This window comes from Scophthalmus maximus, chromosome 11 (genome assembly GCF_022379125.1).
Source record: "Scophthalmus maximus strain ysfricsl-2021 chromosome 11, ASM2237912v1, whole genome shotgun sequence".
In the NCBI taxonomy this organism is placed as follows: Eukaryota; Metazoa; Chordata; class Actinopteri; order Pleuronectiformes; family Scophthalmidae; genus Scophthalmus; species Scophthalmus maximus.
In genome coordinates, this window is record NC_061525.1 from 4324749 (window position 1) to 4346191 (window position 21443).

At 44.2% G+C, this 21443-nt stretch overlaps 3 protein-coding genes across 21 annotated transcripts in view; 2 read left to right on the forward strand and 1 right to left on the reverse strand.

The window, feature by feature from the left end:
* Positions 1–105: 105 nt before the first annotated feature.
* On the forward strand, positions 106–6227 carry tekt1 (tektin 1). Of its 3 annotated transcripts, none has more exons than XM_035622376.2 (9): positions 106–191; positions 757–785; positions 2588–2779; positions 2866–3031; positions 3594–3722; positions 3854–4000; positions 4175–4400; positions 4584–4780; positions 5979–6227. In XM_035622376.2, exons 3-9 carry the CDS (start codon positions 2611–2613, stop codon positions 6136–6138), a joined length of 1194 nt encoding a protein of 397 aa, XP_035478269.1. In that variant the 5' UTR covers positions 106–191; positions 757–785; positions 2588–2610; the 3' UTR covers positions 6139–6227. The 3 variants fall into 3 exon arrangements, with proteins under 3 accessions (XP_035478269.1, XP_035478268.1, XP_035478270.1); XM_035622375.2 differs by lacking the exon at positions 106–191 and adding an exon at positions 428–497 and having other exon boundaries at positions 757–831; XM_035622377.2 differs by lacking the exons at positions 106–191; positions 757–785 and adding an exon at positions 1361–1516.
* Positions 6228–6911: 684 nt separating this feature from the next.
* ccdc150 (coiled-coil domain containing 150) overlaps positions 6912–21443 on the forward strand; it is a 36650-nt gene continuing 22118 nt past the window's right edge. For 12 of the 17 annotated variants that reach the window (XM_035622364.2, XM_035622356.2, XM_035622354.2 and 9 more), the window contains exons 1-14: positions 11818–12822; positions 13355–13533; positions 14013–14081; positions 14171–14287; positions 14369–14498; positions 15255–15298; positions 15402–15526; positions 18722–18899; positions 19056–19124; positions 19225–19317; positions 19387–19488; positions 19685–19809; positions 19894–20020; positions 20474–20659. In XM_035622364.2, the coding sequence (XP_035478257.2) occupies positions 12699–12822; positions 13355–13533; positions 14013–14081; positions 14171–14287; positions 14369–14498; positions 15255–15298; positions 15402–15526; positions 18722–18899; positions 19056–19124; positions 19225–19317; positions 19387–19488; positions 19685–19809; positions 19894–20020; positions 20474–20659 (1668 nt within the window). In that variant the 5' untranslated portion in view covers positions 11818–12698. The other 5 variants (XM_035622369.2, XM_035622365.2, XM_035622370.2 and 2 more) reach the window with 5 other exon arrangements.
* Positions 7344–10777, reverse strand: xaf1 (XIAP associated factor 1). Its single transcript, XM_035622378.2, has 7 exons — positions 10627–10777; positions 10077–10212; positions 9901–9957; positions 8932–9157; positions 8767–8834; positions 8138–8365; positions 7344–8040 (listed from the first exon to the last, which is right to left on the reverse strand). Exons 1-7 carry the CDS (start codon positions 10662–10664, stop codon positions 7945–7947), a joined length of 849 nt encoding a protein of 282 aa, XP_035478271.2. The 5' UTR covers positions 10665–10777; the 3' UTR covers positions 7344–7944.

The window sequence follows — 21443 nt, forward strand, 5'->3', positions numbered from 1 at the left end:
TATTATATACTGTATATACACACGTGTTTGTGTGTGCATTTTAAGATGACGACAAATCCGTTGAAACTGACCCGTGGTCCGTCCATGCTACGTCACCTGTTGCCATAGCAACACTTTGTTTGACTCCAGCGACAGACAGAGAGGACGTCAAAAGTGATACACTCGGTGGTTCTCCTGCCGCACGGAACCAGGTATGGTCTGAGACGACACTGTGCTGTGTTTCGGTCTGTCCCCTTTCTGTTTGTGTGAAGTTATCCGGCAAGTGGTCAGAAATGACCAGTTTTTAAACCAGTAATTTAAAAAAAGCATTTCCTGCGGAGATGCGTGTGAATTCTGCCTGAGTTCCGTCGCACTGCCGAGCCGAACGTGCGACGAAACTCGTTCAGGCTTCGGAAACCCGAGCGTGTTCAGAGTTCAGAGTTCAGAGCGCGGTGCAGTTCCGATGACGACCACAAGAGGGGGCTGTCGGTCTACATACCGGTTCTGCGGTCGAATAGGTTTAAAAAAAAAAAAATATTGTTGAAACATTTATGTGGCATAAAAATAATCCTATAAAACACCGCATAGCATTGGTAAAAAGGATAAATTTATTAAAGAATAAATAATAGGAAAAACATTTCTCATTGTAATACTTAAAGATGCAATATTCATTTCACTGCAATACTTATTCTCCATGTTACTGCTCTGTATATAGTATTTATATTTAATCTTTTTACATAACTAATTGCTTTTTTCTATTCTCCCAATATGTTGCAGACTACAAAAGGTGGAGGGGGGAACAGCTGGTCAGTAATTTCAATTTCCATACCACAGAAGCTGACTGCAGTTATGGTGATCAACATTAAATCTCGGTCTTAGCAGTGCATTGGATGGGTAGATGTTATTCAGCATTTTGAAATGCACTCCTTGTGTCATGGGGCTTACAGGTCAAGTAATGTGGTTAGTTCACATTTCTTCATTTCTAAGTCAGAAAGCAATTGAATGATGGAATTTCCATTCGGTCGTAGTGGGTACAGTGTATTACTCAAGTAATAACTTCACTGGTTAATAGAACGATTGCGGAAAATGTTGACTATTTCTAAAAGTTGGTTGGATGAAGTTATAGGTTGAAAAATGTGGAAGGAGAAAAGGGCACAAAACAACAGGCTGACATTTTTTGGGGGAAGAATGACACATGTTGTGAATGCACTTATAATAAACACATATTTTTAAAAAATCAAATCAAAACAATCCTTTATGATGCAAATGTGATGCCATCCCCATTGATGCAATGATCAAAGGGATCAAATGCGACGCTCCTCTGATCTGTGATCTCATGGCATGTAACAGGTAGCGAATCCTCTCAGAATCCCTTTTGAATTATAGCAGCCACACACACACAGAGGCGAGACACTGAGTTACTAGAACACATTTGAAAAATACAAAAAAAAAAACACCACTTGGAAAGACGAGCACAGTCTGCTGAGGAACTCTTGTTCTTCAAACCTGTGGGGTCAGCGATCCGCTGCAGCTGGAGGTGAGGGAGAGTTTTGATGACTCCAGAGATGGCAGGAGAAATAGATTTGAAATATCTCATAAGAAAGAGCAGGACTGTATGAATGGGACTTAATAATTACAGTTATGGTAGAAAGACAGTTATATTTACTTTACCTGGCATAATGCTGTCTCAGTCACACACAAGCGCTGGGGCAATGGACTTATGATAAAGGCCTTTAAGAGTATTGTTATTAAGAGTATTGAGGATTAGCTGACAACTAGCTAATAACTGGTTACTGCCTACCTGCTTAAAATGTTAGAGTCCAGCATTCAAACCAATAATAATAATAAAGATTTGGATAACGAGAAACTAGTTAAAGTTAATGGTAACGTTCATGCTACCTGCAGAGTGTGTGTGTGTGTGTGTGTGTGTGTGTGTGTGTGTGTGTGTGTGTGTGTGTGTGTGTGTGTGTGTGTGTGTGTGTGTGTGTGTGTGTGTGTGTGTGTGTGTGTGTGTGTGTGTGTGTGTGTGTGTGTGTGTGTGTGTGTGTGTGTGTGTGTGTGTGTGTGTGTGTGTGTGTGTGTGTGCGTGTCATGGTGGCTATCTATAGAAAAAATGTTTTCAAAAGAATAAAGTGTATTTAATGTTTGTTTTTTTAAATGAAACTCTTTTGATATCATTAAAGTTATTAAAAAAGCAGTAATAATCTTGGCTTTATACATTCATTTTAACACAAATGATAATAATGATAAAATAATACATTTTATTATTAATGGGCGCCTTTCAGGACACTCAAGGACACCTTACATGTGCACATAATAAAATATAAAAAACAGATACACAACAGTAAAAAATAGACCAAACATAAATACAGAGCAATAAACAATAACAGACTAATAGAAGAACAAGTGAATACGAAAACAAATAACTAACAGTTCATTTCCTGAGGCTGTTGGCCTCTTAAATGTGAATATATCTATATATCTATATATATATCTATATATCTGTTTGTGTGTTTGTTTTACTAGCTGTGTGTTTTGTTAGATGTTTTTGCAAAGTTATGTCAACTCACCTAACTTTACGTTCCCTCCGACCTGCCTGTATTGTCAGTGACTGACCGCTGCTGGAGAACAATGTCTGTCCGCGACCAGCGCGGCCCCCCGCAGAGTGAGGGGCCAAATCTGGGCAAGATTGAGGACATGCGTAACCACTCGGCCGTCTTCAGAGGAGAATGCACGAGGCTGATCCTGGAAACGGACAAAGCATGTCGACGCATGCAAGACGACGACAGCAAGCGACTGGGTGAGCAGGAGATTAGGAAAGTCTGCGATGGGTGCAGCGGGTCGACCACTTCAGGGGCTTATTGCAGTTTTTTTTTTGCTTCTCAGGTCAACGGGTCAGGGACATCCAGTTCCTGAAGAAGGAGTTGGAGGTGAAGTTGGATGAGATCAATGTGGAAATTGATATTCTCATAGCGCTGCAGAGCAGAGTGGTGAAGGCCCTGGAGTCCTGCAAGGAGCCTCTGAGGGTCACGCTTCTCTGTCTGGAGGAGAGGTGAGGCTGGACGCTGACGGACAAACTAGAGGAAAACTAAGCAATGTAATATAATATCGCTACACTATCGTGGGTACATGAAAAGCGCTTTATAAATCAAATATATTATTATTATTATTACGTTTTGCAGACAGTGGTTTATTTTGTGTTTAAATCCCCGACCACTGGATTTTGAAAACGACAACATATTGCCTTGCTTACAGTATCATAATATGTAAGATCATAATCCCTGTTTCATGATACTTTTTGCCAGATTCTTGCCAAAAACACAGTTCTATCATAGTGTTTCACTACTACAACAGTGATCTTTCGTTTTCAAGAACTCTAAACTTGAAGTGAAAACAAAATACGGCCATTAGAAGTGATAGGAACTGATTCCTGCCCCCTGTGTATCAACACTTCCGTCGTGGTTGGGGCCTGACGCAGGATGCAGGCACGAGACACACGCTAAGTTGCTGAAAGCATTTTTGCACAGAGAGAGGGGTTGGTTTGAAAAAAGAAATTTAGTCGCGGGACATGTGCAAGCGAGTAAAGCTGGGTGCCTTTATTCTGCGGCCTGCAGGATGAAACGTCCTCCCTCTGAGAGGCTGCGCGACGGGGTGGACAGAGAGCTGCTGAAGGAGAGGGAGGTCATCGACGGCGTGGCTTCCCTTCTGCAGCGTCTGCTCGAGCAGATCACCGAGCAGATTCGGTGAGAAGCTCTACGGACCGCAGCGTATGCCAGCTTTGAAAACTAAACAAAGCAATGTTCTAATGTTTATGCTCTCGACATCCGAGTTGACCGCAAAACCAAGACCGAACATGATCTGTTGCGCGTTCCAGCCTGAACCGGTCGGCCAAGTACCAACTGGAGCAGGACCTGAAGGAAAAGTACGAGGCCCAGTGCATCGACAACTCCTGCGCCCTGATGACCACCCACTCCATCAAAGACCAGCAGAAGTCCAAAAACGCCAACGCCGCTTTGCCGAGGTGAGCTGCGACGGTCTTGACCCCACGTGAAGTTCAAACATCTTTGGAGGACTTGAAATCAGTGTCAGTGTATCCATTGTGCGTCCCGTAGGGCTCTGTCCTATTCTCTTACGTTTCTCCGCGCTGGAAATGTACTTTCTCCCCTTTTTTTTTGGAAACGTCTCCGTCTCTCAGCTTGGCAGTGACTCCGACGCAGTGGGAGACCATCTCGGACATCAACATCGCCAAGGCGGAGCAGCAGAAGACCAACTCGCTGTCCCTGCGGGCCTTCGTGGAGTCCCTCCTGGAGCAGATGACGGCCGACGTGCAGAAGCAGGCCCAGGCCACGATAGCGGCCTTTCAGCTGAACGTCCAGGAAATCAAGTCCGCCAAGAGCCAGATGGAGGATCAGCTGGGCAAGGTGGGGCGGACGAGGGGTGTCGTGTATGACCTGTATTTGGCAGAGCGAGGGGAGGGATGGGGAAAAGAAAACAAAGTCGGGCAGAAGGAGGAATGCTTAGTAAAGTTGGGCACTCTCACTTAATCTCAGAGGCCCCAAAAAAATGAAAAGATGTGTAAAATAGCGGCGGACCCTCCTCCCCAGATCCTGTCCGAGATCGCCAGCCAGCAGAGGATCAGCGAGGATCTCAAGGTGGCCATCACGGAGAAGGGGCGGTTCCTGAGTTTGGCCCAGGCGCGGCTGGATCTGCGCGAGCGGAGGCCCGTCAAGGAGCAGTGTCACGATCCGGCGCAGACCCAGCTCCTCACCGAGGTCCAGCAGCTCACTGCGCACATCAACAAGTAAGGAAGGCCTGTGAAGGGCGAGTGCGACAAATGCATGACAGAAAATAATATGTTAGGTGACGCCCGTGTGGGTACACAGGCGTTATAGCTGCTCATGCACATAAACTATAACAAAGACATCTAGGATTATTAATCATAGGACAGTGCTAACAACCATATATCCAACAGTCTCGGCCCAAATCTTGGGCTAGACAATTCCTCTCAAATGTCTGGAAACTGTTCAATTCATGCCTTCATAACCAGTCGTTAGATTACCGCAACTCCTTTCTTTCTGGCCTCAGTAAAAACAACCTCTCCCGCCTTCAGCTCATCCAAATCTTTGCTGCCAGGGTCTTGACTCGGGCCAAGAAACACGAGCACATTACACCAATCCTTGCTGCCTCACACTGGCTACCTGTTGCTTTTAGGATTGATTTAGAATTGATTTTATTGACTACTTAACCCAATGTTATTTATCGGACCTCTCATTGCCGTATGTCCAGAGCTGTTCCTTGGTATAGAGGCTGTATAGGCAAGTGCTATGGGCGCCCGTCATCCATGGGGGTCGCTGCAAATAAACTTTATGTCATGGCTCCGACTCGACGGCCCCTCTGTCTACAAGTTCCCTGTCTGTCAGTGGGACGTGGTCTTCCTGAGTTCCCCGCTGGGCTGCACACCGGTTTCTCATCCGTTTGAAATCTGTGACTCGCCGCCATATTGTCTTGTCTCGACCGGGGCCGATCAAAAATCTCGCCCAGGGCGCCGACATTGCCACGGCCGGTGCTGCGTACGTGTCCCTTCCCGCGCCCCGAGAACCTCGGGTGCATCATTCCCGGTTGTTCCAAAGTCCAGGTTCATACTGAAAGGTGATCGAGCGTTTGCAGGTACAGGGCACCTGGACTTTGGCTCGACGTGGCCGAGGAGATCAAGGTTGCAGACTGTCTCGTCTTTTAAATATTGATTTCGTATGAGACATTTAAGCTGGTTTTGTTCTGTCTTATTTCTGCTTTAAGTTCATTTCCCTCTTCACTGTTTTAAATGTGTTCTATGTTTGTAAAGCACTTTGTAACTGGTGCTATATAAATGAAGTTCATTAGTATTTATTAGTATTATTATTATATAAATATGACAAATGGGGAGAGACGTTACATAAATCAATTGCTTCGCAGTGAGCGATCTGAGCATTAACGTGGCGTCTCTGTGACCGTGCTCTCAGGCTGCGTGAGGCCGTGGCCCAGTCGGAGGAGGAGCAGAGGGCCATGGTCCGCTGCCAGATTGACCTGGAGGAAATCATCCAGGTGAAGGTCACCTGTCTCTACATCGATGAGGTCACCTGCCCCCAGCACAAGGAGCCCATTTTCATACACAACTTCTGAGCAAGTCAGCAACCCCGAGGGCCCGACGCACACAGCGTATCTCAATTATGTCTTTCACCATGCGTTTCAATAAACGTCGCTTTGAGTAACTTGCGTGTGGTTTTCAACAGGGTTTTGAAAGTTTGTTTCTTCGGGTTCATTCTAACGGCGTCACTGTGACAGTTGTGACCTTTTGCGCTTCCTGGCAAATTCTCATCCCCCGTATTTCACTCTGACGTGCAGTGTGTGGAATTTAGGGGGCTCTATTGGCCGCGTTTAACTTCAATCGGGTGTAATGTAAGGGGACAGGGTTCGTTGTCATTGCAGACTGAAGGGAACATCAGACGACAACTTTTTCTTACAACCTATAAAAATGAACCAATATAATGGTTTCAAAAACAGATAATCACTACGTCTTTATAATGTCAACGTAGATAAATCTCTTCTTTCGCTTTCACGCCACACATAAACATCTGCCGCTGTCAAAGTGAACAGAAATATGAATCTACTGTACAGTGTTGTGTGCCAAGCAGAGTCAGAGGCCTGTGTGTGTGTGTGTGTGTGTGTGTGTGTGTGTGTGTGTGTGTGTGTGTGTGTGTGTGTGTGTGTGTGTGTGTGTGTGTGTGTGTGTGTGTGTGTGTGTGTGTGTCCCTCCTTTCTGTTTTCTCCCCAGGTGCTTACGACCTGATTTGGTTCCACCAGAGCTGTTGAGAGAGAGAGTAACGACAACTCCACGTTCACTCCAATGGACCTTTTCTTTTGGAGCCTCTCAATAGTTCCCGGAAGTGAGCAGCAGTGCATTAGAGTAGCAGCAGAATGGATCAATGGACCGTCTGTGTTGCACTTATGAAGGGTAAGACGTTTAAATAATCAGATTGTATATTATCAGCACATCTGAATCAAATCAACTATTGAAGCAAATTAGTGGATTATATCCAAATGAATTTGTAAAAAACGCTGACTCTTGAAAGGTTCCTCTCGTGTTTTTACGTCACCTGAACTTCTTACTACTTCCTACACGCTTGGGAGAAGGGTGACGCGAGGGGCTATCCGCCTGTTGCGCTGCTGGATGCGACTTATCCCACACACTGAAGAGAACCTTTAATGCTTCTTTAGTGGGCCACAGCCTGTGAAGCAGGAGCTGGTTACACAGGCTGTTTGTGAGGTCACACTGAGCCAGAGTCTACCAGAAGTGTTGACTGAGCAGAAATGAACATGACACGTAATTATAATGGGTTGGACCACACACACCAGTTCTCATGTGCAGATGATTTATTACAAAGTAATTGCACAAAGTCGCTGTCAGGTGTAGCTATTGTTTCGCCCACGAAAACCCGAATAAAATGACACGTCACTGCATTGTATAATGTAACTCAAATAACATCTAATGCCAATAATCTCAGTTACATTAGTTTAATCAGATATTTCCCCCTTACCCTGAAGTACACGAATAGCTTCCTCAAGAGATCTTTACGTCAGTTTCTCACTATATGTTTTCATATACTGTGTGTGATTGAAATCAAGTGCTTATTTTGACACGTAAAACTTTGTATGTTTCAATAGTTATTACTACTTTAGCAGCAGTTAAAGCAGTTAGAACAGTCTCTTCACTGGCAGTAAGCGTCACAGTTCAGTAGCTGCATTTGTTTTTTTTAACATAACTTAAGTTGTGCTTAGACACAGCGTATAATATTTTGAACCAACGTCTCTTTTAGGCAAACACAACCTTAAAGGTCAACTGTAGCAAAAACCAAAATGTAATCCTCGAAATTAACATAAACAGAAGAAAATCTATAATGAAGTTGCATTCATCAGGAACCCAAATACTCATTTTTTACTCATGACATATTGATCAGAGATCTCTGAAGCATCTTTCCCTTCTTCTCCCTTTTCTTTCAAGTACGTGAAGATTTGGCACTTTGCCTAAAACACACACACACAAAGAGGAGGGGAGAAACTTAACACGGGCACTTCTTTCAAGGAATGTTAACACAAATGGTGCGCGATGCAGGAACGTTACCTCATGCCACCGTAGCGTGACGAGCGGCAGGACCAGGTGACAGTGGGGGCAGGTGTTGAGCTGGTCTGGATCTCCTCCTTCACCCCAGAAACCCAGTGGCCTGTGGGGTCTGTCTGACAGGGAGGCTGCCTTATAGAGGCTGCTTAGCTCCTCCTCGTCCCTCTCCCCCTCCTCCTCTGGCTCCGACCCTCCAGAGTCGTCCCGCCTGGATGCTGGGACACACTCCAGCTGGTTTGTGGACATGCAGACATTACTTTAATGACCATGCTTTGTGGATTTTAGAGCAGGACTATGTTACGTTTGAGAGAATTAACAAAATTAAAATTAAAATGCACACTAAAGGGTTTTACTGCCACCGCCTTCCTTGGTCTGGGAGGACCAGTAACCTGTAGTGATCAGAGATTACTATAGAATTTAACTCTAGGTTAATATTGCTGTAAGAAGCACATAAGGACATTCGTTTCATGGGTTATCCACTTTGTTATAATATCTTAGCATTTGAGTTAAATTCTCATTTTTTTTGTCATACAGTCTATGGTCATACCCCACATAACCTGTGTTCAGTTTAAAGAACAGCGCCCATTATATGTAAGAGAAATGCTAAAAAAAAAACTAAACAAAAAGTATACCTCATGTTTCTCTATGTCTTCAGCTGGAAAGGATGCCATGCATCCATCACAGATAGCTGTTTCTTTGGCTGCGGAAAGAGGATGAGCATCGCAAGAGTTTATCATGGAAGACAAGTGTAGTGTGGAGCTTTTGAGATTAACGGCGAAACGCAGCGTCCCCTTTACCCTGGTTTGGTGGAGCGCTGGTGGTTTGAGAACTTGTGATATTATTGTTCGTGGCCAAGCAGGTCCGGTGGTGCTCCTGCTGGTCCTTCAGTCGGACGTAGCGGCTGCAGTCGCAGCAGAGCTCGGTGCGACTCCCGCAGGCCAGGCAGTGCTGGTCCAGCTCCCACTGCGGCAGCTCCAGGTCACAGAAGTGACAGGTCTGCAGCCGCTGCACACACTCATCAGACTGGGACACAAGGCAGACTTGAGCGGGGCGGATTGACAGACGTGCTTCGGCATAGACTGTACTGAACAATTATACACATCTGGTATCAGCCAGTCAGCGTTGCCCTTTTTTTTTTTGCTCTACCATGGCAAGCAAAAAACATTAGGGGTCGAATTGTCAAATTGGCTTAAGAAGTTTCCTAAATCTTGAAGGGACCCGGAAGTATTTCATCGGCAGCCATGATAAGAGCTGTTCGGATTCTAAATGATTCTAAAGGAATGCTTCCTTTCCCATCTCCTTTAGCATAGGGTAAACTGGACTTTACTATATGAAAGGACGGCCCACAATTCATTGCGGCAGCGATATTTAACGTGACGCGCCGTGCACGGACGTTAACGATTCAATCCGAAGTAGAAGAGTATGAATATGACACAGAAGAGACGCACGTCATCATGGAAGTTACTGTTACATATGAATCATTTACATCTGATGTCACACGGTGGTAAAACACACTGCGTTTTTTGTAGTCAATCTCCTGAACTTTGTAGTTTCACCACAAGAGGACGCACGTCAATTTACATCAGCCGTCACGTGATGACCTAGTATCATGTTCGGATTCTCTGAGCAACGCTGTCGGCCTTTTCCCGAGTCCTCTGAATCGTCCTTTACACCTTTCCTTGACCTCATGACATAATTACGGGAATTGCATGAGCCATATTTCCAACAGCGTACAACATTATACATTCGCCACCTCGTGCACTCACCTCGTGATCCTTCAGCTGACAGCGTTCCATCTTCTGGTTGCACTTCTTGCATCTGGTCTGCAAGTAAACAGAGGTGTAACCCCTGCAGAGAGTACAGCATGTGTGTGTGTGTGTGTGTGTGCGTGTGTGTGTGTGCGTGTGTGTGTGCGTGTGTGTGCGTGCACACGGGTGTGTACCTGAGAGTGCTCCTCCTCTCTGTGTTGGTCCAGCTGCTCTCTGGGAACTGCCTCACCACAGTCCGGACAGAGACATAAGAAGCGGCTGCAGTGCGTCTCATGCAGAGCGAAGTTGGCCTCTGCGACCTCTTTGAGGCTTGAAGAGAGTGGGAGACGGTCACCGTCTATCTTTCTATTTTATTTTAGGGTCATTTTCGTTAAAAACAAAAACTATCGTTCTTAATTTAGTGCATACTTAATACAGAATAAGGGACTTCAATAATTATTTGGTGTGGGGTCAGAGAGAGATGGAGGAGGATTATGTATTTATTTTCACAGTGGAAAGACAAGGATATAAAATTTACAGTACAGTATAAATATATATATATATATATTAAAGTCACAGGTGAGGTCGTATTCTGTGTCATACAGGTCATATCGCCTTGTCACAACATATTCGTTCATATTTGTTTACCACCTACATGTTGTATAGTCACCTGCCAATGGTCATTAACAGCCTTAAACAAAACAAATGTTAAATGTTGTTTTCAAATGTGTGAAGTGAACTCACCATTGGCCGCAGGTGTGCGTTGCCTCCTTGTTATCCATCGACACGAAAAATGTTGAACAAAGACCCACGAACAGCAGGAGACTAATGTGGAGTAGGAATCTGACAGTTCTCTTTCACTTTCAGTTAACCCAAAACAGAAAGTGAAATCATCTGTTCCCCTCAACACGCTGTTGTTTTGCACACCTACCACAGGGTGTCGCTAAAGGTACTAAATGTGATTTATCTTACACAGTTTGTTGTGGGCTTGACTGGGAATCTATCACAGGAGGATTCTATCAGTATTTTGGCATCTAAAAAAAAAAAGTTGAATAATTATATTGAATGATTTATATCCGTGGATCTTTATAGTCACTGATCTCTCAGCGTATTCAGTCAGTTGATCAGGAACATGTGTGTAAAGACAATGCAGTCTAATACAACAGTCCTGCAACAAGTCCTCCTCTCATCATGGTTTCGGTGTTGTAGTGTTTGTTGAAACACTTTGAGAGGTGTTGATTCAACTCAATTTTGTTATACTGACATGTGTTCCTATTATATTGTCCATCCCATTAAGATCAACTTATGGCCATTACGGAGGCTTTAGGTCTGCAGTGCTGTTGACCTATTTTGTGTCATTCGGAGGGTTTGTTTTAAGTTCTATGTTTTCACGTCTAACTTTGTCGTTATAAATGATTATAAAGCACAAAATCTTCAAATTCCAAAGTGCTGGTTTTCCATTGAATGGCAAAACACTGTCTTCATACCAACTTGATACAACGCTGGTTTTTCCTTGTCCCCCAAAATATATCATGTGAGTAACGTGGATACCAGAGGAAAAAAATGTTGTTTCAATCTACAAGTGCATATTTAATAGTATGTTACGCAGCAATTATGTATCTATGTGTATATATAAATGTATAATAGCATGCAATGTACATATCCCTCCAACCCCTGTCCGCCTATTTATCAAGTAATTATTATTTATTCCATGTATTCTTTAACTTGTTTGTTCCTCGCTGTGTCTATGTATATGTCAGTACTATGCGTTCACACACTTGGCCAAGGATTCTGAGTATAGTATTTGCCAAATCACCTGTGTCCTTGTCAGCTTCGATGTTTCCGATAGTCCATGAATGCAGCAGAACATGCTCTGCGACCCTGCGACGCGTTGCTATGGAGTTGCCCCGGAAGTGGCCACTTTCTACGGTGAGAGCACAGCTGGGTTGGAATCCCCTGGTTTCTGTTTGACTGTAAAACACAACAGAGCGCCACTTTTCAGATTCATATTTCTAAACTAAACTTTATTTCGCGGTTGTTGTTGTTGTTGTTGTTGTTGTTCTCGTCACGAGATTTGAAATAGCTTACACGGTTGCTGTGATTTTGCGAGCGCGCCTCCATCACGGACCAGCAGCGAGTTGTCGACTATAGTCTGACATCAGTTTTAGAAGACTTCCACAGTTTCCCTAGACGTTCGTTGTCATTTTCTTCGACCTGTTTTCGCAGAGTAAACCGAACAGTAAAGTGAACTTGCTGGTGCAACTGTTCGCTGGTGTTTCGTGTGTGGCAGAAAGAGGTTTGTATTGGGAAGTCTGTGTGGCGAATCTGCCGCGGGTGAATAACAGCATCACTATACACTGGAACCGATGTGTAGTATCATGGTTGGTTTTGCTGTAGTTTCTATTTTTCTCAGTTACCATGTCAAAGTCTAAATGGTTACATCTATGTAAAAGACAATTTAACAAACTTACATTTTGCCATTCATCTCAATCTTTTTTAAATTTTTTTTATTTTCCAGAAAGATTGAAAAGTTATAAAAGTGGGGCGCAAGTGCACCAACAAGAGTCGTCTGCCCTCACCTGCAGCCAGTACCCTCGTCTGGTAATGTCCCGCTCAGCCACCGTGCCCCTCGGTGCTGGGGGGGCCACGGCCCCGACACCCTGACCCTCCTGCACCGGCGCCTGCTGCTGGCCGAGGAGGAGGCCGCGGGTCTTATTCGAGACGTGGGAACGCTGGGAGTATCACCGGATGACATTTTGGGATCCAGAGGGGCTCCAAGCCCCCCTGAGCTGCGGCGGGTCTTGGGGGACGAAAGCATGCTGTGGAGACACTGTGACTCACTGGTGAGTCGAGTGTGTCGCATGGAGAGCCTGCTGCAGACCCTCAAACTGACCATCTTCCGCCTGGAGACCGAGAGAGAGCTGGATCCCCCTCACACAGGTAACGGCCTCTGTGTAATCCTATCAACTCACTGAGATAAGGTAAGTGTGTTGGTGTGTTACAGTAGCAGCCGTGTAGAGGAATCCAAACGAGACGGGGACTGTTGAGGAATTTTCATCTATCCTCCCTGAGAAACACTTAAGATGAGTCTTCTCAGGCACCAAGCAAGGTGAATCATTGAGCAGGTGAAGTCTCTCTCCAGGTGTCATAGTCGTGGGGAGATGACGATATTACTCTAAACTAAATACACTACAGAGACCGGGGATGGGCAGACTCTCTTAGGACGCCGAACACTGAACCTGTTGATCTGTGTAGAGAACCGGAAGTCTCCTCAATATTGAGCTCTTATAATAAATAATTCTGCTTAAGACATCCACGGTTTCCGTCTTCCTGAATCAGCATCCACTCCATCAATTATTCCATTTCAGGGACTACTTTAACACAACACAGTCCACGATCACACCACCGGAATTTTGGATATCGAGAAATATCGAGATATGAATGTAAAACAGTGTGTTTGTTCCCGGTGCAGCTCATCTGACACAGCAGCTGGTGGCGCTGCGGCAGCAGAGGGAGGAGGAGCAGCGCGCCTGCAGGGCGGAGGTGATGAAGCTCAGGGAGCAGCTTCGGCAGGCCGACCAGGAGCGAGACGAAGCTCGCACTGATGCACACAGCCTGTGGGAGACGGTGGAGGCATCTGCTGCCGCCAAGGTAACACTGCACCATGTTTGATGCTTCAAATTTATTGGCTATGCGGACATTTTACTCGCTGTTTGACAGCCGCCATTTAGACAGAGAATTTTGACTTTTTCCCCCATTGAAACTACCTGAACCGATGAATCAATTATCAAAATAGTTGGCGATTAATTTAATGATCGATTACTAATCGATTACTCGATTAACTGTTGCAGCTCTAATCAGTTCCATATGTTTCTGAAGAACCAACACCATGAAAGTTTAAGAAATAATTAAATCATAGTCAAACGTTAGTTGACATATTCATTTTTAGGATGATTGGTTATTTGACTTTCAAGTCAACTACTTTCAGTAGCTCATTTCCGTTTTCTCTTCAGGTTTTGTTGCTAGAAGATTTTCTGTGCTTTTGGTGAAAACCATAAAACAAAGTGCTTTAGGTGCATAGTGAGTAACTATGTCCTGTAAATATAACCACTTGTTTTATTTCCATCCAGGTGGACGTGGCTTTGGCTGCTGAGGAGCTGAAGATTGTCAAACTAGAGATGAGTCAGAAGATCACAGAGGTGCGTGGCCGACTCCCTTCATCCTCCCTCCATTGTCAAATATACAGTATGTTCCACCGAAAATGACCCAGACTCTTTCTAATGATCAGATGAAAGAGCAGATGAGGCAGGAGTCCGCCCGCTCCAACGAAGCCACTAAGTCTCAGAGCAGGCTCCTCCTGCGGGCGGAGGAGATGGAGGCAGAGGCGGAGCTGAAGAGGAGACAGGTACTGCACAATCGTAAAAGCAGCTCACGGGGCGATGATTGTGAACAGCAGCTCACCCGCGGCCTGGTTCTGGCCTCCCAGGCGGAGCTCCTGCAGTCCGACCGCCGGGTCTTATGTGCGGAGGTGAAGACCAGTCGGCGACAACTGGAGGAAGAGAGGGAGCGGGGCAGACGGCTGGAGGAGCTCTGTGGGCAGCTCGAAGAACAGACGGGTGAGCAGTGTCAACGGGTACAACGGCTTTTCTGGAACAACAGGTCAATGCAGATGACAGATAACAGTCTAACTAACTTGCTGCCGGTCAAGTTTAAAACTGATGTCTGATTTTATGACATTTGAGCCATCAACTGATCGATTAATCAAGAAAATAATTATCAAGATTAAATGAATTGTTAGTTGCAGCCCAGTTATTTTTCGTCACCTATAAGGTACTAGGTGGTGAGGTACTCACTCACAGGCCTGATAGTTGTTCTAAGATCTACTCTGACAGCTTGGAAAGGCAAGATTTTAATTTTTTAAAAACCCCGTAGTAACCTGAATCACTGGAGCCTGGCATTTTTGACCGAACTGGCCGGGGCTCGAACCCGCAGCCTCGGGTACGGGAGACAGACGTGCCAACCACAAGGTCAAAACCACTGAGTCGTAGCGTCTGTCGCTAGCACGTCTCCTACTGGTGTCGAGGACCGTGAGGAAATATTCGCAGACTATTATGAAAGTATTTCCAAGGACGTGATTTATTTCTTCTATCCCTTTAAGAATACATTGCATGTTGTTTTGTATGTAAAATGTTGTGACTTATTTATTTTATGTAATGTAATGTAATCTGTTGATATGTTTTTTACATGGTTCCCTTTCAAGTTACAGTTCAAAGACTGTCCGGTATTGCAGAAATCAGATTTATAATCTAGTTCCCAGTGCTGCACATGAGATTCGGATGCTGAACTACATCTTTCTGTTTGGTTTTCACTAGCAACAAAGGATTCCCTCGTGTCCGAGTTGAAAACTGAACTGGAGGTAAGCAGAGAGAGAGGGAAGGATCGGTGAACGGATATTCAATGTGTAAATTCTCATCTATAAAATGTATGATCGGTAATGCACATGATATGATTATTCTCAGGCCGAGAGGAGTCGTGTGGTAAAGCAAGTGCAAGAGCAAGACCGGCTGCTGACGGCCGCCAGACGCAACATTCAGACTGAGCTGCAGGTGGCGCTGGCGCACAGCGTTAGCCTGCAGGAGGAGCTGTGAGTCTCTTTACTACTTTTTTGCTACAGTTAATCTTTTAGTAAATAGAAATTAGATAGTTTGCAGCTGAGATTGTTTTCGACATCTTATTGTTGACATTTAATGTAAGTGCTCAGATGCTCAAGGACTCATATAATCAAGGCTATGTTTTCCAATTTCAATAAGGAATGATTTCATTTTCAAGATAGGATGCACCGATACCTGATAAATATACCTTTGGAATTTGTGGAGTCACGGCTTTCATGTGGCTTGTAGCATGAAATATTATGACATGAGCATTGCTCCTCCTCCGCTTAATACCACCTATCTGCTCAACCGTCTGGAGGACGGCATGTTTCCGTAGTGATATCTGGTGCTGTACTATCAGAGTAGTTTTATGAGTACACGTATGAGTGTATGAGCACAGTTTCAGACCCGATACCGTTTCCGACGATGGCAGCAAAGCTGTCATCCGGGCTTCACCGCCGCACTCCAACTCTTAAAGTTTCGGAATTGCCCATCTATGCGCTGTCCACATAAAGAGAAGGATGTGGTCCCTCAGCATGTTTCCCTTTAAAGAACAGATTGACACACATCAAATGCTGGCGGAACATTATTTTATCCTGTATCAATACTGTGTACAGGGGAAAATTGACTTCACTGCTCTAACACTGAATGCACGCAAAATGTTTCTACTATCGGCAACATCAGACCACGTGGTGTAAACAAGGGAGCGACGAACAAGATGGCAGATTCAAAGATGGCCGCTGGGACCACCTGGCACATGAGAGGGATAAACGAAGGAGAAAAGCGCTTTGAGTTTCCTCTCCGCCTGTGTATGTCTAAATTTAAGGCCAGTTTGTGAAGGATGTCGCTGCCGATAAGTTGGTTACATTAAAAAAAAAAATCATACCAAAGCCACCAGCCATTTCTGTCCGGCATGTGTTGCTGGGTGAGCCGGTTACATGATTTTTCGGTCACATGACGAACTACAGCTATTGCATTTCAAAATGTTAAAAATATCAAACAAACTAAACTAAGGCTTAACTTTGAAAATCTCAAGCTCCTCAGCTGCTACGGCCTACAAGTAGAAAAGCACTCTTTTTATTTCACACTCCGCATTTTAGTTCTTTGTCATATTCTCATAAAGTGTTTTACGATCATACATTTTTTCCACATTTTTTTCACTTAGGCCATATGAGTTCCTACAAAAGTGAGAAAACGGTCTCCAGATGCAGGACAAATACTGCATACATATTTGCAGATTTTTAATATAAACTCACAGTCAAGCAAACTGAGCCATGCATTGGACAGCAATCAGCTGCACTTGCGTCCTGTCTCTGTCTCTTATTTTAATCATAATTCCCCAAGTTTGCTGACTCATAAAAGATGGGTACACGTTTGTTGTGGAGGAGAAAATATTAAGATTTGAGAACAGTGGGATCAGACAGATATATTGGTTTACTGTGTGTCAGACTGATATTTGATAGTTGCCCTTTATTAAAAATCTAATTCAGTGTCGGCCATCCATCTAAGAAACGATGATACACCTTTATTCAGTTTCAGTTTTTGCCTCTTTCATGGTGACATTATTTAATGAAACCTGTCTCATTGCGCTACAAATGCAGCCAACTAAGCATAATTCAGTGAAACTAACCAGTATCATATCTGGGGGCATAAATGCTGCTTTAGAGATTTTCATTTTCAGAGGAAGCTGACAGACAACACTGTTGCTATAGTGATCGGTTAAATAAAAAAAACCGCCCCTATACTGTCCTCGCAAATAAGTTTTCCTCCAAAGCCAGACATTTAGTTCACAGCGTGAAGTCCTCCAATAAACACAGGGCGTAACTTTTCTTGGATATTTAATGAAGAACTCTTTTACTTTAAAACTGCAACAAAAAACAAATAGCATACAAAAATTAGGACATGAATAATTCATATAACAGGGCACAACGAAGACAGAAAATGCTGACTCACAGTACAAGCAGTGCTAACCTTTTCTACTAGCTATCAATTAACTCGCTCTGAAATGTACCTATACTATATATATATATATATATATATATATATATATATATATATATATATATATATATATATACAGTGCATATGGAATGTATCCAGACCCCCTTTCAATTTTTCACCATTTGTTATGTTGCAGCCTTATGTTCAAATCATTTAAATTCATTTTATTCCTCATCAATCTACACTCAGCACCCCATAATGACAGCACAAACACTGAAATATAGCTCTGTACTTTGCCGCGTTCATCTTTCCTTCAATCACGCCCAGTCGCCCCGTCCCTGCAGCTGAAAAGCAGCCCCACAGCGTGATGCTGCCACCACCATGCTTCACCATTGGGATGGTATTGTGGAGGTGATGAGCAGTGCCTGGTTTCCTCAACACATACTGCTTAGAATTGAAGCCAAAGAGTTCAATCTTGGTCTCATCAGACCCGGAGAGTCTTATTTCTCACAGTCTGGGAGTCCTTTAGGTGGTTTATTGCAAACTCTATGCGGGCTTTCATGTGCCTTGCACTGAGGAGAGGCTTCCGTCGGGCCACTCTGCCATATAGCCCAGATTGGTTGAGGGCTGCAGTGATGGTTGTCTTTCTGGTACTTTCTGGAGCTAAGCCAGAGTGATCTTTGGGTTCTTGGTTACCTCTCTCACCAAGGCTCTTCTCCCCCGACTGCTCATTTTTGGCTGGACGGCCAGCTCTAGGAAGAGTCCTGGTTGTCCGAAACTTCTTCCATTTAAGGATTATGGAGGCCACTGTGCTCCTAGGAACATTAAGTGCAGCAGAATTTTTTCACAATTCTGTCCCTGAGCTCTTGGGGCAGTTCCTTTCTACCTCATGGCTCTCATTTGGCTCTGATATGCACTGTGAGCTGTAAGGCCTTATATAAACGGGTGTGTGATCAAAAGAAATGAACGGCACCTGAGTTAAATATACAAGTGTCACAGCAAGGGGTTGGAATTAGTATGTTCACGTGATATTTCAGTTTTTCTTTTTTAATTAGTTAGGATTTTTTTTTTATAATTCTGTGTTTGTGCTGTCATTATGGGGTGCTGAGTTTGGATTGATGAGGAAAAAAATGAATTAAAATGATTTTGACATAAGGCTGCAACATAACAAATGGTGAAAAAATTGAAGGGGGTGTGAATACTTTCCGTATGCACTGATTCATATATATAAATCTGTCTCTCTTCAGAGAGAAGCTTAAAGGAGAACATGCTCATCTCCTGCAGAGCTCCTCTACTGCACAGGAAATGGCAGCCGTTCAGAAGGAGCTCTTGGAGCGAACCGTCACCAGGCTGCAGGAGGAGCTGAGCACAGCCCAGAGAGAGAAGGAGGCGATGAGGGAAGACCTGGCGCATTTCAAAAAACAGGTACACTCAACTATTGCTGTACTACGTTTTGCATTATGGGTAGGGTTGTACAGAGAACCCACTTTCGTAACATTGTTAAGAATGGTGCTATATGAATAAAGTTTATTGCATTATTATGTTTTTTGTCTCCCTGTTCCTTCTCTCCTTGGCAACCAGTTGTGTCTTGTTGTCACTAAGTTGGAAGGTGAGAAGAGCAGTCTGGAGACCCGACTTAGCAAGGCCACGGTACGACTGACTCAAGCACCGTCCCAACTCTTAGCTCTTTATACACCCCACACATTCACCATTGGTCACAGTGCTGCTTTGTGTTCATGGCGACTGGCAGCGGGAGGTGGGATCTCTTAGCTCGGCCTTACAGAGTCAGCAGGGCGAGAACAGGAGGCTCATGGGAAAGGTGTCCGCTTTGGAGCAGCAGCGGGTGAGAGACGCTAAAGTAAATTTATGTATTTTAAGTGGCTCCAGTGATAGTGTGAAAGTCTTTCCCCAGACAGACAACGTGTGTTTCTGTGGTTGCGTGCAGCACGTGGACCAGATGCTGAGGGACCTGACTGAGGAGAACAAGCCGGCTTATGAGAAACTAAAAGTTAAGGTACAACTGAATTTGAATATGAATCGCTAAACAACAAAGGGTATTAATGTACAGAGAGCAAAGGGGGAGCGGGTAGCTGGGGGTCAATAGGCGCCCACAGCTCAATTTTTACAATCGGCCGCCCTTGTGGTTTCATCCATTCAGTTTTGACAAAATGTTGCCTGTGTGTGTGTTTGTGTGTGTCCAAACTTTCCAGTTGGAGTCCTTGCAGAAGGCCTTGGATACTGTCACAGTTGACAAGGACAGACTGGCCCAGAGTCTGCAGCAGGCTGTGTTGACCAACAGCAAAGTGCAGCAGAACCAGGCCACCATCACACTAAGGTACAGAGTCGGAAAATTGCTCTATAACAGTGTGTGTTTGTGATAAAGTCATCTCATATGGAGTTTATTAAAAATATCTTGCAGAGACGAGGAGCTGCACGAGGCTCGGACAAAGGCTAATGACTTATCCGAGGAGCTCAGCGCCATCAAGCGACGATTTAGCGAAGACTATGAATTTGCCATGAAGAAGCTGCACAGAGAAATCTCAGAGGTACCAAATTGCATTCATTTAAAAAAAATTCTGTTCAAGATATTTATTTAAGCAAATGACAGTGATATCAACTCTAAATTCTGTGCATTTACAAAATAATCCACTGATCTCATCCCTGTCCCTGATGCAACAGCATCTCAATCTCAAACTTCTGGGGTTAAGACCTCCAACAGGACTTAAAGTTAAAGCAAGGAAACCCACAGAAACTGCTGAGAGATTTGTTGAAGTGCGTAAATATGTAAATATTTATGAGAAAAGATAATCCCTATTGGAAATCCTTACCTCTGACTGTGCTGTTTGAAGCATTGTACAAAATGGCAGAGGCTGCCAGCTCCCTCACCTCATCCCACCTTTGTTTACTGCAGCTGCACTTTTCTTGAGAATTCATTTGCTAGTGAGTCACCCGTGTACAATTATATATAATAACGCTTTCCTTGTCTATTTGTATTCCAGCTAAAAATGACAGTTAAGGACTCATCGCGCAGTTCAGGTGACCTGTCGAAGGGGCTGCACCGGCGGGTGTCCGAACTGGAGAGGCTGGCGTCCACACAGAGAGTTCGTATCTGGGAGCAGAGGAGCCAGAGGAGGCAGGAGCAGCAGAGCAGAGAGTTGCATCAGGACAACTGTCAGAAAGTTGAGGTAACCTTAACCCCCCCCACATACACACACACACACACCAACACACACACACACACACTGTAATGATATCGAGAAGTGAAGGTTGTAGTGAACAATGTGTCCTTCTGTCATCAACTACTGTTAAGTTATGAAACGCAAGAGATGATTGTGCCACAATTGTCAAAATATAGTTTCAGTCTTTTACAGCAATACTTGAAAATCTTTATTATAACATTAAGTATAAGTAGTTTGTATCGTAGTCTTTCTTGTTGAGTACAGTGATATCAGAGGAGGTTGTGATTCTGTTTGAAGCTAGGCCAGGAAAGCTACGTGCAAGTTATGATACAAGAATCTCCTACAACTTTAGTCAACGTCTGCCCTGAAATCTTGTAATTTAAAAAAACGGACTTTAATTGAAATTTTCTGCGCGTTGTTTTCCACACGGCAGCTGAAATGAAGTCGCTGTGCTGCAGCGCGCTTACAGAGGTTATTCAAGCGGGATTAGTCCACAGAGTTGTACAGAGAAAACACATCTGCAGTTCCAGGAGTTCACTCGTTCCACCTTTCATTCATCAACATCGTCAATACTTTAACAGCTTCTGAGGAGTGGCGCATTAAATGAACAGCTGCCTCACTGTGACCACGCTGAAATACCTTCAGACTTTCTAGGCTACTTACTATGCGGCCTAGAACGTTGGAATGGGTCCATCATGTATTTGAAAGCAGACATGTTGCCTTAAAAACTGTAAAGGCAGAAATTGAAAAAATTGTGGAAAAAAAAAAAATTTGCTTCACCCTGGCAGAT